We start from the raw sequence: 17,351 nt of genomic DNA on the forward strand, positions 1-17,351 counted from the left end.
AAGTTTCTCAGTACACCTGAGCGTTTCTCAGGGCACATCTGTGGGAGCTAGGCTATAGTATTGATCGACCCAGTTTCCCAGAGTCTCAGGTCATTGCTCACTTAGCTTCACCTCTGCCAATACATTCAAGGCCACATTTCATGTGCACAATAAGACTTGTATGACAATCAAGGCTTTAAAAGCATATTTTATTACATTTGACAGGAGGAAAAAAACACAAAGATGTAATGCTTAACATTACAATGTTATTTAAAGAGCAATGTTTCTTATATTGCAAGATGATGAGCTGTCTTGTTTGCTAAATTTACAAATTAAATAGGCAGTGGCATGGTATATATAGCCATAGAAGCACTGTGACATACACTGAGTGTACAAAACATTAGGAACACCTGCTCCTTCCATAATATAGACCGACTAGGTGAATCCAGGTGAAAGCTATGAACCCTATTAATGTACAATCTGATTCGCTGGGCCTGGCTCCTCAGTGTGTGAAAAAAACACAAAGATGTAATGCAAAGATGTAATGCTTAACATTACAATGTTATTTAAAGAGCAATGGTTCTTATATTGCAAGATGATGAGCTGTCTTGTTTGCTAAATTTACAAATTAAATAGGCAGTGGCATGGTATATATAGCCATAGAAGCACTGTGACATACACTGAGTGTACAAAACATTAGGAACACCTGCTCTTTCCATAATATAGACCGACTAGGTGAATCCAGGTGAAAGCTATGAACCCTATTAATGTACAATCTGATTCGTGTCAGTCACTCAGTTTTAAAACCTGAATATCAGGAAAAGATACCTGATATTGACATAAAGCGCTGGGGCTTTGGGTCCATGCAGCACACACTGAGGAGCCAGGCCCAGCTAATCAGATTGTACATTAATAGGCTCACCAGTGGGTAGGCCCCTGCAATCTGGTACACAGCAGTATCTTAAAATAATTGTCAACTCAACTCCTACATGTAGTTGGTTCTGAACATCTGTGCATTTCTAATACTATCTGTAAACCAGCTTTACAGTCTTTCTTTTTTCTGCTCATGTCAGCTTTCCAGCTGACTCAAAACTAATCCTTAAAGATGTTTTTTTTGAGAGACAAAGTTGATGATTTTTCCTCTAATAAATACAACAATTATATCCAGTATTGTAATACTGTACCACTTGTTGCTGTACTATGTACTCTAGATAAAGTCATGTTTAGGCACAAGCTAGTTTATAATAATCAACATCAGATTAACAGCTCGGAAAATTGACATTTAGATTCAAAGTGTTGCTAAAGGCTGGTTTGTGTCAGTCACTCAGTTTTAAAACCTGAGTCTGTATCTAAACTGGATGTCTTTGGTTGGCTGCATGGATCCAAAGCCCCAGCGCTTTATGTCAATATCAGGTATCTTTTCCTCTGGGTTCTTGAGCTCAAAGTCAAAGTACATGAGCATGAGGAAGACAAACTGCTTCAGCTCGTTGGTGGCAAAGAAGCGCCCAGGGCACATGGTGATCCCAGCACCCCACGGCATGTTGTAGTACTTCAACTTCTTCCCACCTTTGTAAAAATCAGATTTTTTACCCCCCTCTGGGGTCAGGAAGCGGTCGTATTTAAAGGTGAGTGGGTCGGGGTGGACCTCTGGGTCAATATGAACAGCGGTGTAAGGGAAAAGGGCCACCCTGTCTCCCTCCCTGATGCGGTACTCATTTCCGTCAGACATCTTGAGGGACATGTCCTGGAGCACAGCCCTGGTGAGGACAGGGGCAGCAGTGAGGCGGAGGGTCTCTTCCACAGCGCTGTCCAGAATGGGCGTCTTCAGCAGCATGTCCCGGGTCAGATCGATGAGGGGTCCACCGTGCTTCACCTCCTGGTCTGTCTCCTTCAGCACCTCCTCCACCTCCCCCTGCACAGCCTTCATGGCCTCTGGGTGCTTCATGAGGTAAAGGAGAAGCCAGAAGGCAGCAGGGCCGGTGTTCCCCTGGGAGGCCCAAAGGAGGAGGAACATGTACCTGTTCTGCATGAAGTCCTCCATGCCATGCTCTTCCCTCACCTGCTGCTGCTCGCGCACCCAGCCACTGATGTTATCCTTGGTCCTCACCTTCTGCACTGACAGCATGTTCCAGAACAGTCTCTTCAGCCTCTCTGCCTCCCTCTTCTCCCCTGGAGGCAGGACCCCATAGGCCAGATTGGGGAAGAGCTGGTCATACTTACGGAACTCACGGAAGAGCTCCTGGGACTCCTCTCTGTCGACCTCTTTGGCTTTCTCTAAGCTCCCCGTGGATTTGGGTGTCTCGTTACCAAACAGAGCCAGGTAGCCTGCCCTGAAGACAATATTGTAGCTGTAGTTGAACAGGCCATCCTCATTCCAGGTCTTATTTTTATCATGCTTTGTCCCTACACTGTGCAGCATTAGATTCTGTAGGTTGCTCATCATGGCCTGTGTCATTACCACTAAACCATCACCCATCAGGTGCTTGTTGCTGGACATCTGCAGAAACTTGTGGTCATTCTCCATGGAGTGGTAACCAAACACTTTCTGCACCAGCTGCTGTGCGAATTTGGTGAAGTCCAGCTTGGCGCGAGCCTCCTTCACGACCGTCCCGAAGGACAGAGGGTCCATGAGGAATGTGAAATAGAATCCTCCCAGCTGTATGGTGAAAATATCCCCATGTTTCCTCTTCATCCTCTCCAGAAACTTTGCTGTGTCCCTACGGAACTCCATAACGTGGCCCAGCCAGGGGATTGGGCCCCGGTCCAGTGGGGGTTCCCCGGGTCGACGCTGCCTGAAGGCCCCAAGGAAGTAGAGGCCTCCCAGCACAGAGGCTAGCAAAGCCAGGAGGATTGGAAGCAAAAAACCCATGTTCTTTCCTCTTCGTTCTTACTGAGCCAGTCTGGGGCACAGATCAAATTCCTTTGTGTTGAAGATAGCCATGCTCCTCCCCTTCCCTAAGCACTGTGGGAGTCCCCTTAGTTTACTAAATCACTTTTACAGACTCAGGGAACCACTAGACTTTCATGTTTTGAACTGTTTTAGTCACTTTCTTTTACAACACTCAGCTATGTTCTGTACCGTAGCCAAAAATGTATAAACTTTTGGAAAGAATAGAATGTAAACATTTTGTACTGTACATGGACAGATCTAACCATGCAGTGATGAAACTATGATGTCCCTGTCAGCAGTTAATAAGTAACTAGATTGCGCACTACCCAAAAGTACAGAACAGTCCTTGGTGTTGCAAGTTTGTTGAAGCGTTAGGTATAAAGGTCAATACATTGATATAATTGCATATTACAGTAAGTAAAATTTGATGTAAAATTGGATGTAATAAATGTATCACCAGTCACTTAAACAATGCCACTTTATATAATGTTTACATGCCCTACATTACTCATCTCATATGTATATACTGTATTCCATCTACTGCATTTTGACTATGCCACACGGCCATCGCTCATCCATATATTTATATGTACATATTCTTATTCATCCCTTTACACTTGTCTGTATAAGGTAGTTGTCGGGAAATTGTTAGATTACTTGTTAGATATTACTGCACGGTCAGAACTAGAAGCACAAGCATTTTGCTACACTCGCATTAACATCTGCTAACCATGTGTATGTGACCAATAAAATTTGATTTTTGATTTGATTTAAGTGCAAAATATTTAGAAATTTACAATAATTGTGTTTCATAATCCTCCTCTTACATACAGTATTTGAAATATAGAATTGATAGTCCCCATGTCCTTAATGGATTGAGTTAAAATACTTTTACAAAGGGAGACCGGGGCTAAAAGTAAAACTTTTTGCCTTTTGCTTATTTATGAAAAGATTGTTTGAGTTAGATAAATAAAAATATTATACAAACAACATGCATGTCTCAGCTACCATTACACACTACTCTACGTTTCTAGGACATACCAGTCATTTACAGTTCAACTGAGAGCGGCGGAGGTGAAATGTTGCAATTGACCCTATGGATGGAGAACAGGATTCACCCAAGTTCCGTCAAAATCGGGACAATGGGGGTGCTATAGTAATAAACTGAAATTCCACACTTTAAACAAGCATATCTCCTGTCCCATTTGAGCTACAATCATGACATGTTGTAGATATATGCAGCCCCTCATGAGCAACAACTTCCCATAACAACCTATAAACTCCACACATAGACTTTCTGCAAATTAGACTTTTTGTCCCCTACCAAAATTTGAACAAGTATATCTCCTGCCCTGTTTTCACGATATTGACGAAACTTGGGTTAAGATACAGTACCAGTCAAAAGTAGCCACCCTTTGGCTTGATGACAGCTTTGCACACTCTCAACCAGCTTCATGAGGTAGTCACCTGGAATGCATTTCAATTAACAGGTGTGCCTTGTTAAAAGTTAATTTGTGGAATTTGTTTCCTTCTTAATGCGTTTGAGCGGAGTGGAGTGCAACTTTAAGTTTAACTGTAGGGTGGCAACATACTAAGCATGGACTTCCTTCACCATGATAACACTTTGAAACCCTGAGTGATGATTGAGGAAGAGAGAATACCATAAACATCACGCTATACTATCTTGTCAGTGAGGAGCCTAGAAACACATCATTTTAGAAAGGATCCGCGTTCATTTCTCTTGGGACATGCCGCCCCCATCTGGCCAAAAATGATAGTATACATTTGTTTTGCTATAGATACACACAGCGAGGCAGGTTTTAACGTGAACACGCCCCCGAGTAGGATACAGCCATAGGGTACTCCCGTTACTCATATATCTTAAATTAATTACTTTATTCATAACCCGACAACAGCTGTATTCATTTTTGTATTAATTCTATAAACACTTAGGATAAGCTTGGTTGGTCATTTTTCATACTTCCATGCCGTCTTAATCAACAAACTACATCATTCCTAAAAACACTTTCATTCGAAACGTAAAAATATTAGCATGAACAGATGGATTGTCGCGTGGAATGTACGTCTCGATTATCAGCAAAAGAGACGATTAGAGTGGCAGAATAAGTATCATGCAAATGATTTGTTGTTGTGACCGCCAAGTATGTTAATAACGACATGTGAGGCTGCTGAAAACCTTTATTGAAACGACCAAAAAGTGACAGTTGTTTGCAGCAGATGCCGCCAAAGTTTGACTAATTACATGGAAGTATTGGGAAAACCCTATTGCTGTACACTACTCGGGTGTGTGGTCACGTTAAACCCTGCCTCGCTGTGTGTATCTATTGCACCACTGACCATGCATTCTTCTTTACAAAGGGGTCACAGAAAAATGGTCCGTGTTGTTTCCATGTTGTAGTATAATCTCTTTGAGACTACTTATCAGTGATTGTGTCCTGGCAGGAATTGGAGTGGAAAGTCTGATGGGTCAAAGTTGCTTCCTGTTTTGTTTCATACCCCTATGATGAACATTGAAGTACCTCTTGGGGAAACAGGAATTGAGATGTCTCTGTGACAAATTACTTACATAACAAATTAAAATGCTGTAGGCTACATTGAGATTTGTACCAGTTTTATAAACTATTATGGTGAGTGACAATGTTTGTATTATTCATTACACTGTGTGATAGCAAAAAATATAAGTTCAACTAATAAACATCTTTATGGTCAGTATCTTGACAATATAACCGCTGTATATGAAATCAAATTATTTTGAAAAGGATCTGAAGGAAAACTGAGTTATTTTCTCTTGGGACATGCCATCTGGCCAAGAATGATAGTATACATTTATTTTGCTATAGATACACACAGCGAGGCAGGGCTTAACGTGAACACGCCCCCGAGTAGGATACAGCCGTAGGGTACTCCGTTATCTGAAATTAATAACTTTATTCATAACCCGACAATTGCTGTATTCATTTTTCATTCATTCTATAAACATTTAGGATATGCTTGGTTGGTCATTGTTCATACTTCCATGCCGTCTTAATCAACAAACTACATCATTCCTAAAAACACTTTCAATCGAAACATACAAATATTAGCATGAGCAGATATACTGTCGCATGGAATGTACGTCTCGATTATCAGCAAAAGAGACGATTAGAGTGGCAGAATAAGTATCATGCAAATGATTTGTTGTTGTGACCGCCAAGTATGTTAATAACGACATGTGAGGCTGCTGAAAACGTTTATTGAAACGACCAAAAAGTGTCATTTGTTTGCTGAGGATGCCGCCAAAGTTTGACTAATTACATGGGAGTAATGGGAATACCCTACTGCTGTACACTACTCGGGTGTGTGGTCACGTTAAACCCTGCCTCGCTGTGTGTATCTATAGCACCACTGACCATACATTCTTCTTTACAAAGGGGTCACAGAAAAATGGTCCGTGTTGTTTCCATGTTGTAGTACACTCGATCCCTCCGATGTCAACAACTACAGACCAGTATCCCTTCTTTCTTTTCTCTCCAAAACTCTTGAGCGTGTCGTCCTTGGCCAGCTCTCTTGCTATCTCTCTCAGAATGACCTTCTTGATCCAAATCAGTCAGGTTTCAAGACTGGTCATTCAACTGAGACTGCTCTTCCCTGTGTCACGGAGGCTCTCCGCACTGCTAAAGCTAACTCTCTCTCCTCTGCTCTCATCCTTCTAGACCTATCTGCTGCCTTTGATACTGTGAACCATCAGATCCTCCTCTCCACCCTCTCCGAGTTGGGCATCTCCGGCGCGGCTCACTCTTGGATTGCGTCCTACCTGACAGGTCGCTCCTACCAGGCGGCGTGGCGAGAATCTGTCTCCGCACCACGTGCTCTCACCACTGGTGTCCCCCAGGGCTCAGTTCTAGGCCCTCTCCTATTCTCGCTATATACCAAGTCACTTGGCTCTGTCATATCCTCACATGGTCTCTCCTATCATTGCTACGCAGACGACACACAATTAATCTTCTCCTTTCCCCCTTCTGATAACTAGCTGGCAAATCGCATCTCTGCATGTCTGGCAGACATATCAGTGTGGATGACGGATCACCACCTCAAGCTGAACCTCGGCAAGATGGAGCTGCTCTTCCTCCTGGGGAAGGGCTGCCCGTTCCATGATCTCGCCATCACGGTTGACAACTCCATTGTGTCCTCCTCCCAGAGTGCTAAGAGCCTTGGCGTGACCCTGGACAACACCCTGTCGTTCTCCGCTAACAGCAAGGCGGTGACCCGATCCTGTAGGTTCATGCTCTACAACATTCGCAGAGTACGACCCTGCCTTACACAGGAAGCAGCGCAGGTCCTAATCCAGGCACTTGTCATCTCCCGTCTGGATTACTGCAACTTGCTGCTGGCGGGGCTCCCTGCCTGTGCCATTAAACCCTTACAACTCATCCAGAACGCCGCAGCCCGTCTGGTGTTCAACCTTCCCAAGTTCTCTCACGTCACCCCGCCCCTCCGCACACTCCACTGGCTTCCAGTTGAAGCTCGCATCTGCTACAAGAGCATGGTGCTTGCCTACGAAGCTGTGAGGGGAACGGCACCTCCGTACCTTCAGGCTCTGATCAGTCCCTACACCCAAAGAAGGGCACTGCGTTCATCCACCTCTGGCCTGCTCGCCTCCCTACCTCTGCGGAAGCACAGTTCCCGCTCAGCCCAGTCAAAACTGTTCGCTGCTCTGGCACCCCAATGGTGGAACAAGCTCCCTCACGACGCCAGGACAGCGGAGTCAATCACCACCTTCCGGTGACACCTGAAACCCCACCTCTTTAAGGAATACCTGGGATAGGATAAAGTAATCCTTCTAACCCCCTCCCCCCCACCCCCAAAAAAGATATAGATGTACTATTGTAAAGTGGTTGTTCCACTGGATATCATAAGGTGAATGCACCAATTTGTAAGTCGCTCTGGATAAGAGTGTCTGCTAAAATACGTAAATGTAAATGTAGTATAATCTCTTTGAGACTACTTATCAGTGATTGTGTCCTGGCAGGAATTGGAGTGGAAAGTCTGTTGGGTCAAAGTTGCTTCCTGTTTTGTTTCATACCCCTATGATGAACATTGAAGTACCTCTTGGGGATACAGGAATTGAGATGTCTCTTTGACAAATTACTTACATAACAAATTAAAATGCTGTAGTCTACATTGAGATTCATAGCAGTTTTATAAACTATTATGGTGAGTGACCATTTTTTTATTATTCATTACACTCACTGTGTGATAGCAAAAAAAATAAGTTCAACTAATAAACGTCTTTATTGTCAGTATCTTGACAATATAACCCCTGAATATGAAATCACATTATTTTGAAAAGTATCTGAAGGAAAACTGAGCCATTTTGTCATATGGCCAAAAAACACCATTATTTTACAACACTTTTGACCAGTACAATGGTTCATGTGGTTTGAATATTATTGACTGTCTTCTAATCTAGGGGATATTTTAGAGTAGTTCAATCTCTTTGGGTCTACTTATCAGTGATTGTGCCTTGTCCTGCTGTCAGGAATTAGGGGTCACAGTACTATGGTCCATGTTGTTTGCATATTATTGACAGTCTTCTAGGAGATATTTTAGAGTTATTCAATTGGGTCTACTTTTCAGTGATTGTGTTCTGTCCTGGCAGGAATTGGGGTGGAAAGTCTGATGGGTCAAAGTTGCTTTCTTACCACTATGACCTTAGAAGTGCCTCCTCAGGATTAGTCTGTGACAAATTACTTTTAAACGAAAAGAAAAAAAAATCTGATGCAGTAGGCTACATTGAGATTTTTAGCAATTTATACATATATCCCTTGAATACAGTAGATATCCTCTACCTAGATACAGTGCATTCGGAAAGTATTCAGACCCCTTGCAAAGTTTTTTTCAGGTCTCTCCAGAGATGTTAGATCGTGTTCAAGTCCAGGCTGTGGCTGGGCCACTCAAGGACATTCAGAGACTTGTCTGTGTGCTTAGGGTTATTAGGTTGGAAGGTGAATCTTCATCCCACTCTGAGAGTTCAATCTTGGTTTCAGCAGACCAGAGAATCTTGTTTCTCATTGTCTGAGTCCTTTAGGTGCCTTTTGGCAAACTCCAAGCGGGCTGTCATGTGCCTTTTACTGAGGAGTAGCTTCTGTCTGGCCACTCTACCGTAAAGGCCTGATTGGTCAAGGCCCTTCTCCCCCGATTACTGCCAGCGGCCAGCTCTACGAAGAGTGGTTCCAAACTTCTTCCATTTAAGAATGATGGAGGCCACTGTGTTTTTGGGGACCGTCAATGCTGCAGAAATGTTTTGGTACCCATCCCCAGATATGTCCCTCGACACAATCCTGTACGGACAATTCCTTCGACTTCATAGCTTTGTTTTTGCTCTGACATGCACTGTCAACTGTCGGACCTTATATAGACAGGTGTGTGCCTTTCCAAATCATGTCCAATCAATTTAATTTACCACAGATGGACTCCAATCAAGTTGTAAAAACATCTCAAGGATGATCATTGGAAACAGGATGCACCTGAGCTCAATTTTGAGTCTCATAACAAAGGATCTGAATACTTATGTAAATAAGGTATTTCTGTTTTTTTACATTTGCAAACATTTCTAAAAAACAGTTTTTGTTTTGTCATTATGGGCATTGTGTGTAGATTTATGAGGAAAATAATAATTTAATCCATTTTAGAATAAGGCTGTAATGTAACAAAATGTGGAAAAAGTCAAAGGGTCTGAACACTTTTCAAATGTACTGTACATAGCCCTGATTAAAAAAGTCTGTACTGGCATTATGAAACTATGAATTACAGGAAGGGAGAACACCACTTTATCCTTGTAAGATAGTCACGAGGTTTAACTGGTGTCACACATATGCTGAGTGGCTTTATTTTATATCTTTATTTTATTCAGAACACTGTGTGATAGCAAAACAACTGCTCAACTATTAAACATCTTTATTGTCATGTATCTTGCCAATATAACCCCCCTATTTGTACAATGATATACTGTATATGAATACAAGGAATAGAATGACACAAACACACTGTAAATAGAGAGTGATTGTAAATAATCCATTTAACTCCACAGGTATAGTTAACATGTTATAATGTTAACAGTTATTTGTGCAAAGCCATTTCAACTCTTAATGGAGGATTATCTCCGCTCTGTGTTTGTTGGTTGATTAGTATTATTCTCTAGGTAGCTCTGAACTGCTTGTAACTCTATCACTCCACTCTGAACTGACATGGACTTTGTGCTATCGGAGCACTCCAGCACGTACTCATCACTGGTTCTTCTTCTGCATTTCCCCCCACACATCTTAGCAAAGCCCTTCCAAACCCTCTTGTTGACAAAGGCATACACAATGGGATTTACAAAACCATGGCTATAGGCAATGACCTCTGTAACCTGAATGGCGAAATCCAGATGTAGGCTTGTGGCACAATTATAAATCGCATGCAAGTGTTGCAAGGAGTGTAAAAAGGACACAATGTTGTACGGGAACCATAACACAAAAAATACCACAACAACTATCATGACCAATTTCAGACTCTTTCGTCTCGGTCCCACTTTAACCTTCGCTACAGCACAGCAGACTCGCAGGTAGCAGAAGAGCATGATCAGAAAAGGTGTGAGAAACCCAAAGACGTTCAGCTGAAACTTCATGAGAATCTTCCACAGAGGCAAGTGATTTTCCTCTCCAAAAGGGTACATGCAAATCTTCTGGCCGTGAAACTCTTGTTCCTGAACGAAGGTCCAATGTGGAGCTGCTGCTAAGATGGAGAGGCTCCACACCACAAAGCACACTAAGGTGTTTTCCATAGGTGTACAGTGATTCCAGCTGGAAAGAGTCCATACTACATTTAAATACCTATCCACACTTATACAAGTGATGAACAGGATACTGCTGTACAAAGTAGTGATGTAAATCGCAGTAACTGTCTTGCAGGAATCATTGCCAAATATCCATTCATTGTGGGCATACACTGCCCAAAAAGGGAGTGTTAATGCAAACAACATATCAGAAATTGCCATACTCATAGGAAATGTTTTTCTATGATGTTTGGATTTGATTAAAGTTGAAATAAAAAGTATATTTACTATAATGCTGAGGGTGCAAATGATAATGTAAGAGATGGGTAGAAAAATTCTTCCAAATACTTTGACGTGTGCCTTTTCACAAAGTCCAAAGCCATCCAATGGTTCATCTCCATAGTCATAATAATGGCTGTAGTTATAGTCATCAGTCAGTTCTGGGATGTTTAAATCCATTATCCTGTTGTATATCTAAGGAGGAGAAATGTGAAATACAGACTTCAGACAGATGATTTACCGTCAAGAAGAAGAAACAACTTTCCTCTATGATGTTTTATGCATGCAGTAGAGTAGGCTTACCTCTGGGGAAAAAAAAGTGTTTCTGAAATCCTAAAAGCCAGTAGTAAAGTTTCTGTTCCAGCAATACAAAACTGCCTTTAAGTAATAAGCACGATAGGTAGGACAAAGTAAGCAGTTTGTCTGAAGTAAGAAGGCATTCCTGTTTCCTGGTATTTGTCATTGCCTCTTCCTCTTAGTATAAGCAGCATGTAAAATCCTTCCTTTTTTTTACTCTTAATGGAAACTCAAAATACAGCATCTGTTGAATTTATCAAACAGCATATTTGTGGAATAAGTTCATAGAAATTGATCATGGATAGTTAAAACGTATCTATTTAAACATGTCACAAGATACTATGTTGACGTTTTGCCCTTTTAGAGTAGCCTATCACATGACAGGTTGTAATTTAAACTATATTTCCAATGCAACAAAAATCCACTATAGACCCTCTTGGAAACATCTGAATTAAATGATCAGTTTATAAGTTTGAACTCAACGACTCAACGATTTACCTCTAGACCTATACCTCTATAGACCTAACTTGAATCTATTTTATGTATAGATAGGGTATAGACATTTATTATGTTGAATATTTAAAACATGAACCACCTGTGTTTTAGTCAATTCTATCAATGTCTATAAACCTACGATAGATATTTGAGTTGTATAAAATAATCATTTCATGCAAATCGATTCACAGCACGAGATCCAAAATAACTAGGGTACATTCCGTTCTAGCACGTGGCGAATGCGCACATCGGATGAGACAAGCTATTTTAAAACACCACGCCCCCCGTTTAGTTTTGCACTCTGGGAAATGGCGTTCCAATAAACATTAAAACGACGTTTAAAATGTAAGTAGCTCAAAAATAAATATATACTCTGATCCTTAAATACATACGTACACATGTGTATCTCATGGAATTAAATACGTTTTATTTGGAAGTATATACTCTGTCAAAACCGATTTTGTAATTCCTCCCGAACTACAATTCATACAGATTTTCTTCTGTGAACGATTTAGTTTATTTGCAGCTCGAGTTTATTATTTTCTAGGAAAAGCCATAATAAAATGTACCATAAACAAGGGATAATAATCAAGAGATTGAACAAATTAATTGAAAAGGGTTGAGGGGTATTTATTGGCTAAACGTGTGAGATAATTCAATGGAAAAAGACAGCCTACGTCACATGTGTTTGAAAATGTTACTTCATTTTGGACTGCTGTTTGAGTTGCTCAAGGTAAGGACAGCGCGGTGTCTATTTGCTGTGTAGCGCATACAGAATCAGTCCGGATCCATTATCTTCAATAGAAGTTTGACAAAACGGTAAGAATACATGTTCATTCTAATGTCGGATGTTGTCTTTATTTAGGGTATCACAAGTGATATTTACTATGAAACAGTTCCCTTTGACCTTCATTCAAACGTGTCCTCGACGTGGGAACTCTTATATAGCTTGGCCAAAACGAATGAATTATAATGTTATTCTGTATTAAATCATCACATTGTTTTAATCTCTGATATTAACTATTTGGTTACATCCTGACAGTCCTTGAAATAAATCGACGTTTTACTGTATTTTCCAAGAGAATACCATGTTACTGATATCTGAACTTCTACTTCAAGTTATTGATTACGTTTGGTGTTGTAGGTTTTACAAGCTCAGATAGGCCTACTGAGACCTATAAGTATGTCCCAATATTTTCCAATAATATGACTGCTAATAGCCTATTTAATGTAGTTATCTGTGTCGTTGACGTAGTGAGAAAATCATTGTGAATAACGTCTTTGGTAGATTTATGTTATAAAGTACAGTACCTCTGAGTAATTATAATTTTCTGGTTTCAGCCAAGATGTCTGCATATGATGAAGAAGAATCGAAGTTTATGCGAAAGGTGAAGGAGAATCCTTTTGTCCCAATAGGTGAGTAGTATAAAATGTTGTATGTAAACCAATGGCGGTTCTAGACCATTTCAACTGGGGGGGCCAAGCTGGGGCCAGTTGTACTGTTAGAGGGGCCACTTACATTAGACTTTATTGTTGTCATATCGTTTTCTTCACTGCATTGCAGGCATTAGCAGGCAAAAGACCATGTTCCGCATTGCCACTGTCTAATAACGGATGTAAAAAAAGAACGATAGCTAAAATTTGTTATGGAAAAATTATTTCGTACTCTACATTTAGGGGGGCCACAAGGCGGTCCAAAACTGTTGTCACAGGGGCACTGCCCCCCCCCGAACCGCTAGTGATGTAAACCCTGGATTGCTGATGCAATGTATTGGCACTCCCCAGAAGAAGCAGTCTCCATAGGAATGATTGGAATTCTACAGTGTTTCAATTAAATGTTTCAAGGTCAAAATTACATGTATTTTGTTGTTGTAGTGCGGACAGTAACATTAGAACTTTATAAAAATTATACTTTAACAAACATTTTTTTTAATATTTTTTGCTCACAAAATATGTAGAAGTATGCATTAAAGTCTCTGTAATAGAATGAACGTGGCAAAAACAAATGTAGACATTGACAAATTCATTTCCATTGCTTCTAAATTATTTTTTACAACGGTGGGGGATTGCCAAGATGGTGGCTTTAAAACAGTGCCCCATGTCAGTCATCTAGTGTATACTACCAATAATTTATATACACAGCACACACAACCACACCTGTAGCCCATATCCATCATAGTTTTCTCATGCACCTTTATGGACCTGCAAATTGGTTGTTTTTTATTGATGTAGATATTGACTGTATGTCTTCAATTGCCATTGTCCTATATGCCCAGTCGTCCTTTATATTGTGTACTAAGTAAACTTTTTTTTTTAAGGAATGGCAGGATTCTTTTCCATTGTGGGCTACAGACTTTACAAGTTGAAGAACCGTGGAGACATGAAGATGTCAGTGCACCTTATCCACATGCGTGTTATGGCCCAAGGATTCGTGGTGGGAGCTATGACCATTGGTATGTACAGTATTACAGGCTGTTGGACCCTGTTGACACCTAGGGGCTGTTCCAGAAAGCAGGATCAATAAGTAAGCCAGGTAGCTAACTGTCCAAAAAATAATGAAATAACTTCATATTTTTGAGAAATATAAACTTTAAATAATTGACTGGACAACCAACAACCCATATTCAAGTTTAGCATTCTAAATAATTTAGAAAATCAAGAGCTATATTTATCAAAGTTTGCTTGGTAACTTAATGGTCCTGCTTTCTGGAACACCCCACTGGTATTAAACTTGAAATCTGTATTTGATAAAATAACTTTGTGTCCACACATGACCTTTAAATGTGTCATGTGTCCACATTGTGATTGTATGAGGTTGTAATGTTATTTAACGTTGCAGGCACCAGTTTTCTGGCACATGCCAAATTGAAATATTTTTGCACAGTGTTGTAAGGTTTCTGGCGAAATGTATCTGTCCCAAAACAGATTTGGCTACAGATCAGATCGCACAGGATGTGGAAACTGTTATTTTGATACATTGTTATTCTAGATGTAAACTAGTCTTAAAGCCTCTCACGCTGCAGATGTCGTCATTATGTTGCTATGTTACATGAAAAAGTATACCGTATGAAATGATGTACACTTTCCTATTTAATAGTTACAGCAGCTCCAATACAATGTAATTTTATGTACTAGTTTTGGAAATGATCTTCATTTAACATTTTCTTCCCTCTGTTTTTCAGGTGTCATTTATTCCATGTACAAAGACTACATTGTGAAGCCAAGAGAAGAACTGAAGGCATTGCAACAGCAGACTGCATTTCAACACAAATAACCCGATAAATGAATATGGACTCTTTTGGATTAATATTTTGTATGTCCCCTTAATATTACCTCAGTTTGCCATAAGTTGTATATCTACACATCTTTCCCACGTATAACACACCTCTTAATGTACTAGGTAGTTTTAAGGAATTCTCACTCAACAAGAATGTCTACTGAACTCTTTTTAGACGAAGATGCTGTGCCTTACCTCAACTCAGTTTTGATTCTCCATATCCTCAAAAGGTGTGTGTTTCCTGAGGGTTGTCACTTTGATGAGACATAGATATGAGCCAACTGTAACTACCTGAGATGGTATTGCAGCTTAGTGACACACAAAACATGATGTATGAGATGATTGTGAAAGCAAGTCTGTTGAAGGTACGTGGTTGACTAGAGGACAAGTGGTAGTGGAAACTCACATTAAAAAAAAATATTTTAGGAGAACAATATTTTGGGATAGGTCACAGGATGTTGTATGAAATATTTATTGCTAAGGATGTTAGTTACATCTGGTTATCAAATGAGGAACAAACAGGCATTTGATGCTATAAAACAGGTACTCTTACCCTACGAGGTCCGAAGCCTGCTGGTTCTATTCTACCTAACAATTAATTGCACGCGCCTATTGTCCCAGCCTCTGATTAAAGGGGAACAATGCAAATAGAGTGAAACTGGCTTTGAGGTCCAGAGTTGAGTTTGAGGGCTATATAACATGCTCTGGATCAGCAAAGGCTATTAGGTAGTTTGAGTTGAAGTGACTGTTGGTACAAGACAACCAGCTGTTATTAGGACACAGGTCTTGCTCAACCACCACTATTCCAATCGTCACTCTGAATGCTTTTCTGGATTTCCTTTGGAAGGGTATTTTATTGTATTTATTTTATTGGTTGATTATTACATTATTTAGATTCACTCTATTATTAAAGCTGCAATGTGTAACTTTTTGGGTGACCTGACAAAATTCACATAGAAATGTGAGTAATCGATATGTCACTCATTAACAGCAAGTCTAGCGGTAGATCTGTTCTATGTGCACTATTTCTATACTTTCCACTTTTAAGTTTAATTTTTGCTTCTTTTACTTTCGGTTTTGTGCACCAGCTTCAAACAGCTGAACATACAATATTTTTGCCTATGTGAAAATACATTTCACAGCAGTTTAGACGGTACAATGATTCTCTACACTATACTTGCTTGTTTTGTCACATAAACTGAAATTAGGCAAACTATTAGAATTTTTGCGATTTAGCAACCAGGAAATGGCAGAGCAATTTCTGCATAGTACATCTTTATGTATTGTATTTTACCAATGAAAAATATGTGTTGCACCTTACTATTGTCAAATGGCCTTTACTTATGAGTGCAATAAAGCATCCCCCTAATAGGTGGTAGTGACCTGACAATAGGAGAGGCTAACACACTATTAGGTCTGGCACTCGGACTACCTAAATCAGGATCTCAAAAGAGATCATTATGTGATTTTTCCTTTTTTGATAGAAAGTTAATAAATTTATATTCTGTAATAAAATGGTCTCACACAGCTAATGGCTGAATTGTTTATACAGAGTAAGTAATTGAGCTGTAGGCCTATAATCATAACTTTTATGGAACTGCATTTAAGGCATTATTGTCTACAAACTGCTGAAATTTTAACCATCTATGTTATAAGTCATTCTCTCTCCCAATGTTGAATGGTTGAGTGCACTGGAACATATTCATCAACAATAGTGTGTGAAATAAATACAAATTATTATTAAGTGTTGTGTATGACAATATTACTTTAGAAAATCAGTCAGAAAACAATATTAACCCACATCATCACACTCATTCTAATATACCTTGGATTATTATGGGTTTCAATAATAACTAGACTGATAATGCTGAATGCACTGGCACACAGGTTGCCAAATCAAAATGGTCATGTGTTTGATTGAATGACGTAGGTCTACTGTATGTCTATGATTTGATCATCCAGTATGTCTGGCAAAAACATCAGACCGGACACGGGGCCTGGTCCTCTCCCCGCCTGTTGACCTGTTGCGCCGTGCGTGCCTCCAAGGAAGAGCACGTTGCCATGGAAACAATAGCATTTGATGGGACTAGGAAGTGCGTCACCACTACCAAAACAACAGTCCATGCAAATCGGGATCCGTGGGGGACGTCCACACTACCGTTGAAGTTAAAATTCAAGATGGTTAAGGGTTAAAACCTCTTAAGGATCGGACCCTTTTTTTAAATTTTCGCCTAAAATGACATACCCAGACACAGCAGGGGTTCAAACTGTAGAACCCAGTTCCTACATTTGAATATAAAAATGGATTTTATCAGGAT

General features: G+C 40.2%; 3 protein-coding genes across 4 annotated transcripts; 1 reads left to right on the plus strand and 2 right to left on the minus strand.

Moving 5' to 3' along the window:
* Positions 1-169: 169 nt before the first annotated feature.
* LOC106569335 (5-beta-cholestane-3-alpha,7-alpha-diol 12-alpha-hydroxylase) lies at positions 170-2,904 on the minus strand. The gene has a single exon (XM_014140577.2). The coding sequence runs from the start codon at positions 2,846-2,848 to the stop codon at positions 1,310-1,312; it is 1,539 nt and encodes a 512-aa protein (XP_013996052.1). The 5' UTR covers positions 2,849-2,904; the 3' UTR covers positions 170-1,309.
* Positions 2,905-9,809: 6,905 nt separating this feature from the next.
* LOC106569333 (atypical chemokine receptor 2) lies at positions 9,810-11,978 on the minus strand. The gene is made up of 2 exons (XM_014140574.2): positions 11,268-11,978; positions 9,810-11,159 (listed from the first exon to the last, which is right to left on the minus strand). The coding sequence occupies exon 2, from the start codon at positions 11,142-11,144 to the stop codon at positions 10,026-10,028; it is 1,119 nt and encodes a 372-aa protein (XP_013996049.1). The 5' UTR covers positions 11,145-11,159; positions 11,268-11,978; the 3' UTR covers positions 9,810-10,025.
* Positions 11,979-12,273: 295 nt separating this feature from the next.
* Positions 12,274-16,777, plus strand: higd1a (HIG1 hypoxia inducible domain family, member 1A). 2 transcript variants are annotated; one of them, XM_014140575.2, is made up of 4 exons: positions 12,274-12,575; positions 13,098-13,172; positions 14,075-14,209; positions 14,939-16,777. In XM_014140575.2, exons 2-4 carry the CDS (start codon positions 13,103-13,105, stop codon positions 15,028-15,030), a joined length of 297 nt encoding a protein of 98 aa, XP_013996050.1. In that variant the 5' UTR covers positions 12,274-12,575; positions 13,098-13,102; the 3' UTR covers positions 15,031-16,777. The 2 variants fall into 2 exon arrangements, with proteins under 2 accessions (XP_013996050.1, XP_013996051.1); XM_014140576.2 differs by having other exon boundaries at positions 12,298-12,489.
* Positions 16,778-17,351: the final 574 nt, after the last annotated feature.

Source organism: Salmo salar, chromosome ssa14 (genome assembly GCF_905237065.1).
Source record: "Salmo salar chromosome ssa14, Ssal_v3.1, whole genome shotgun sequence".
NCBI lineage: Eukaryota > Metazoa > Chordata > Actinopteri > Salmoniformes > Salmonidae > Salmo > Salmo salar.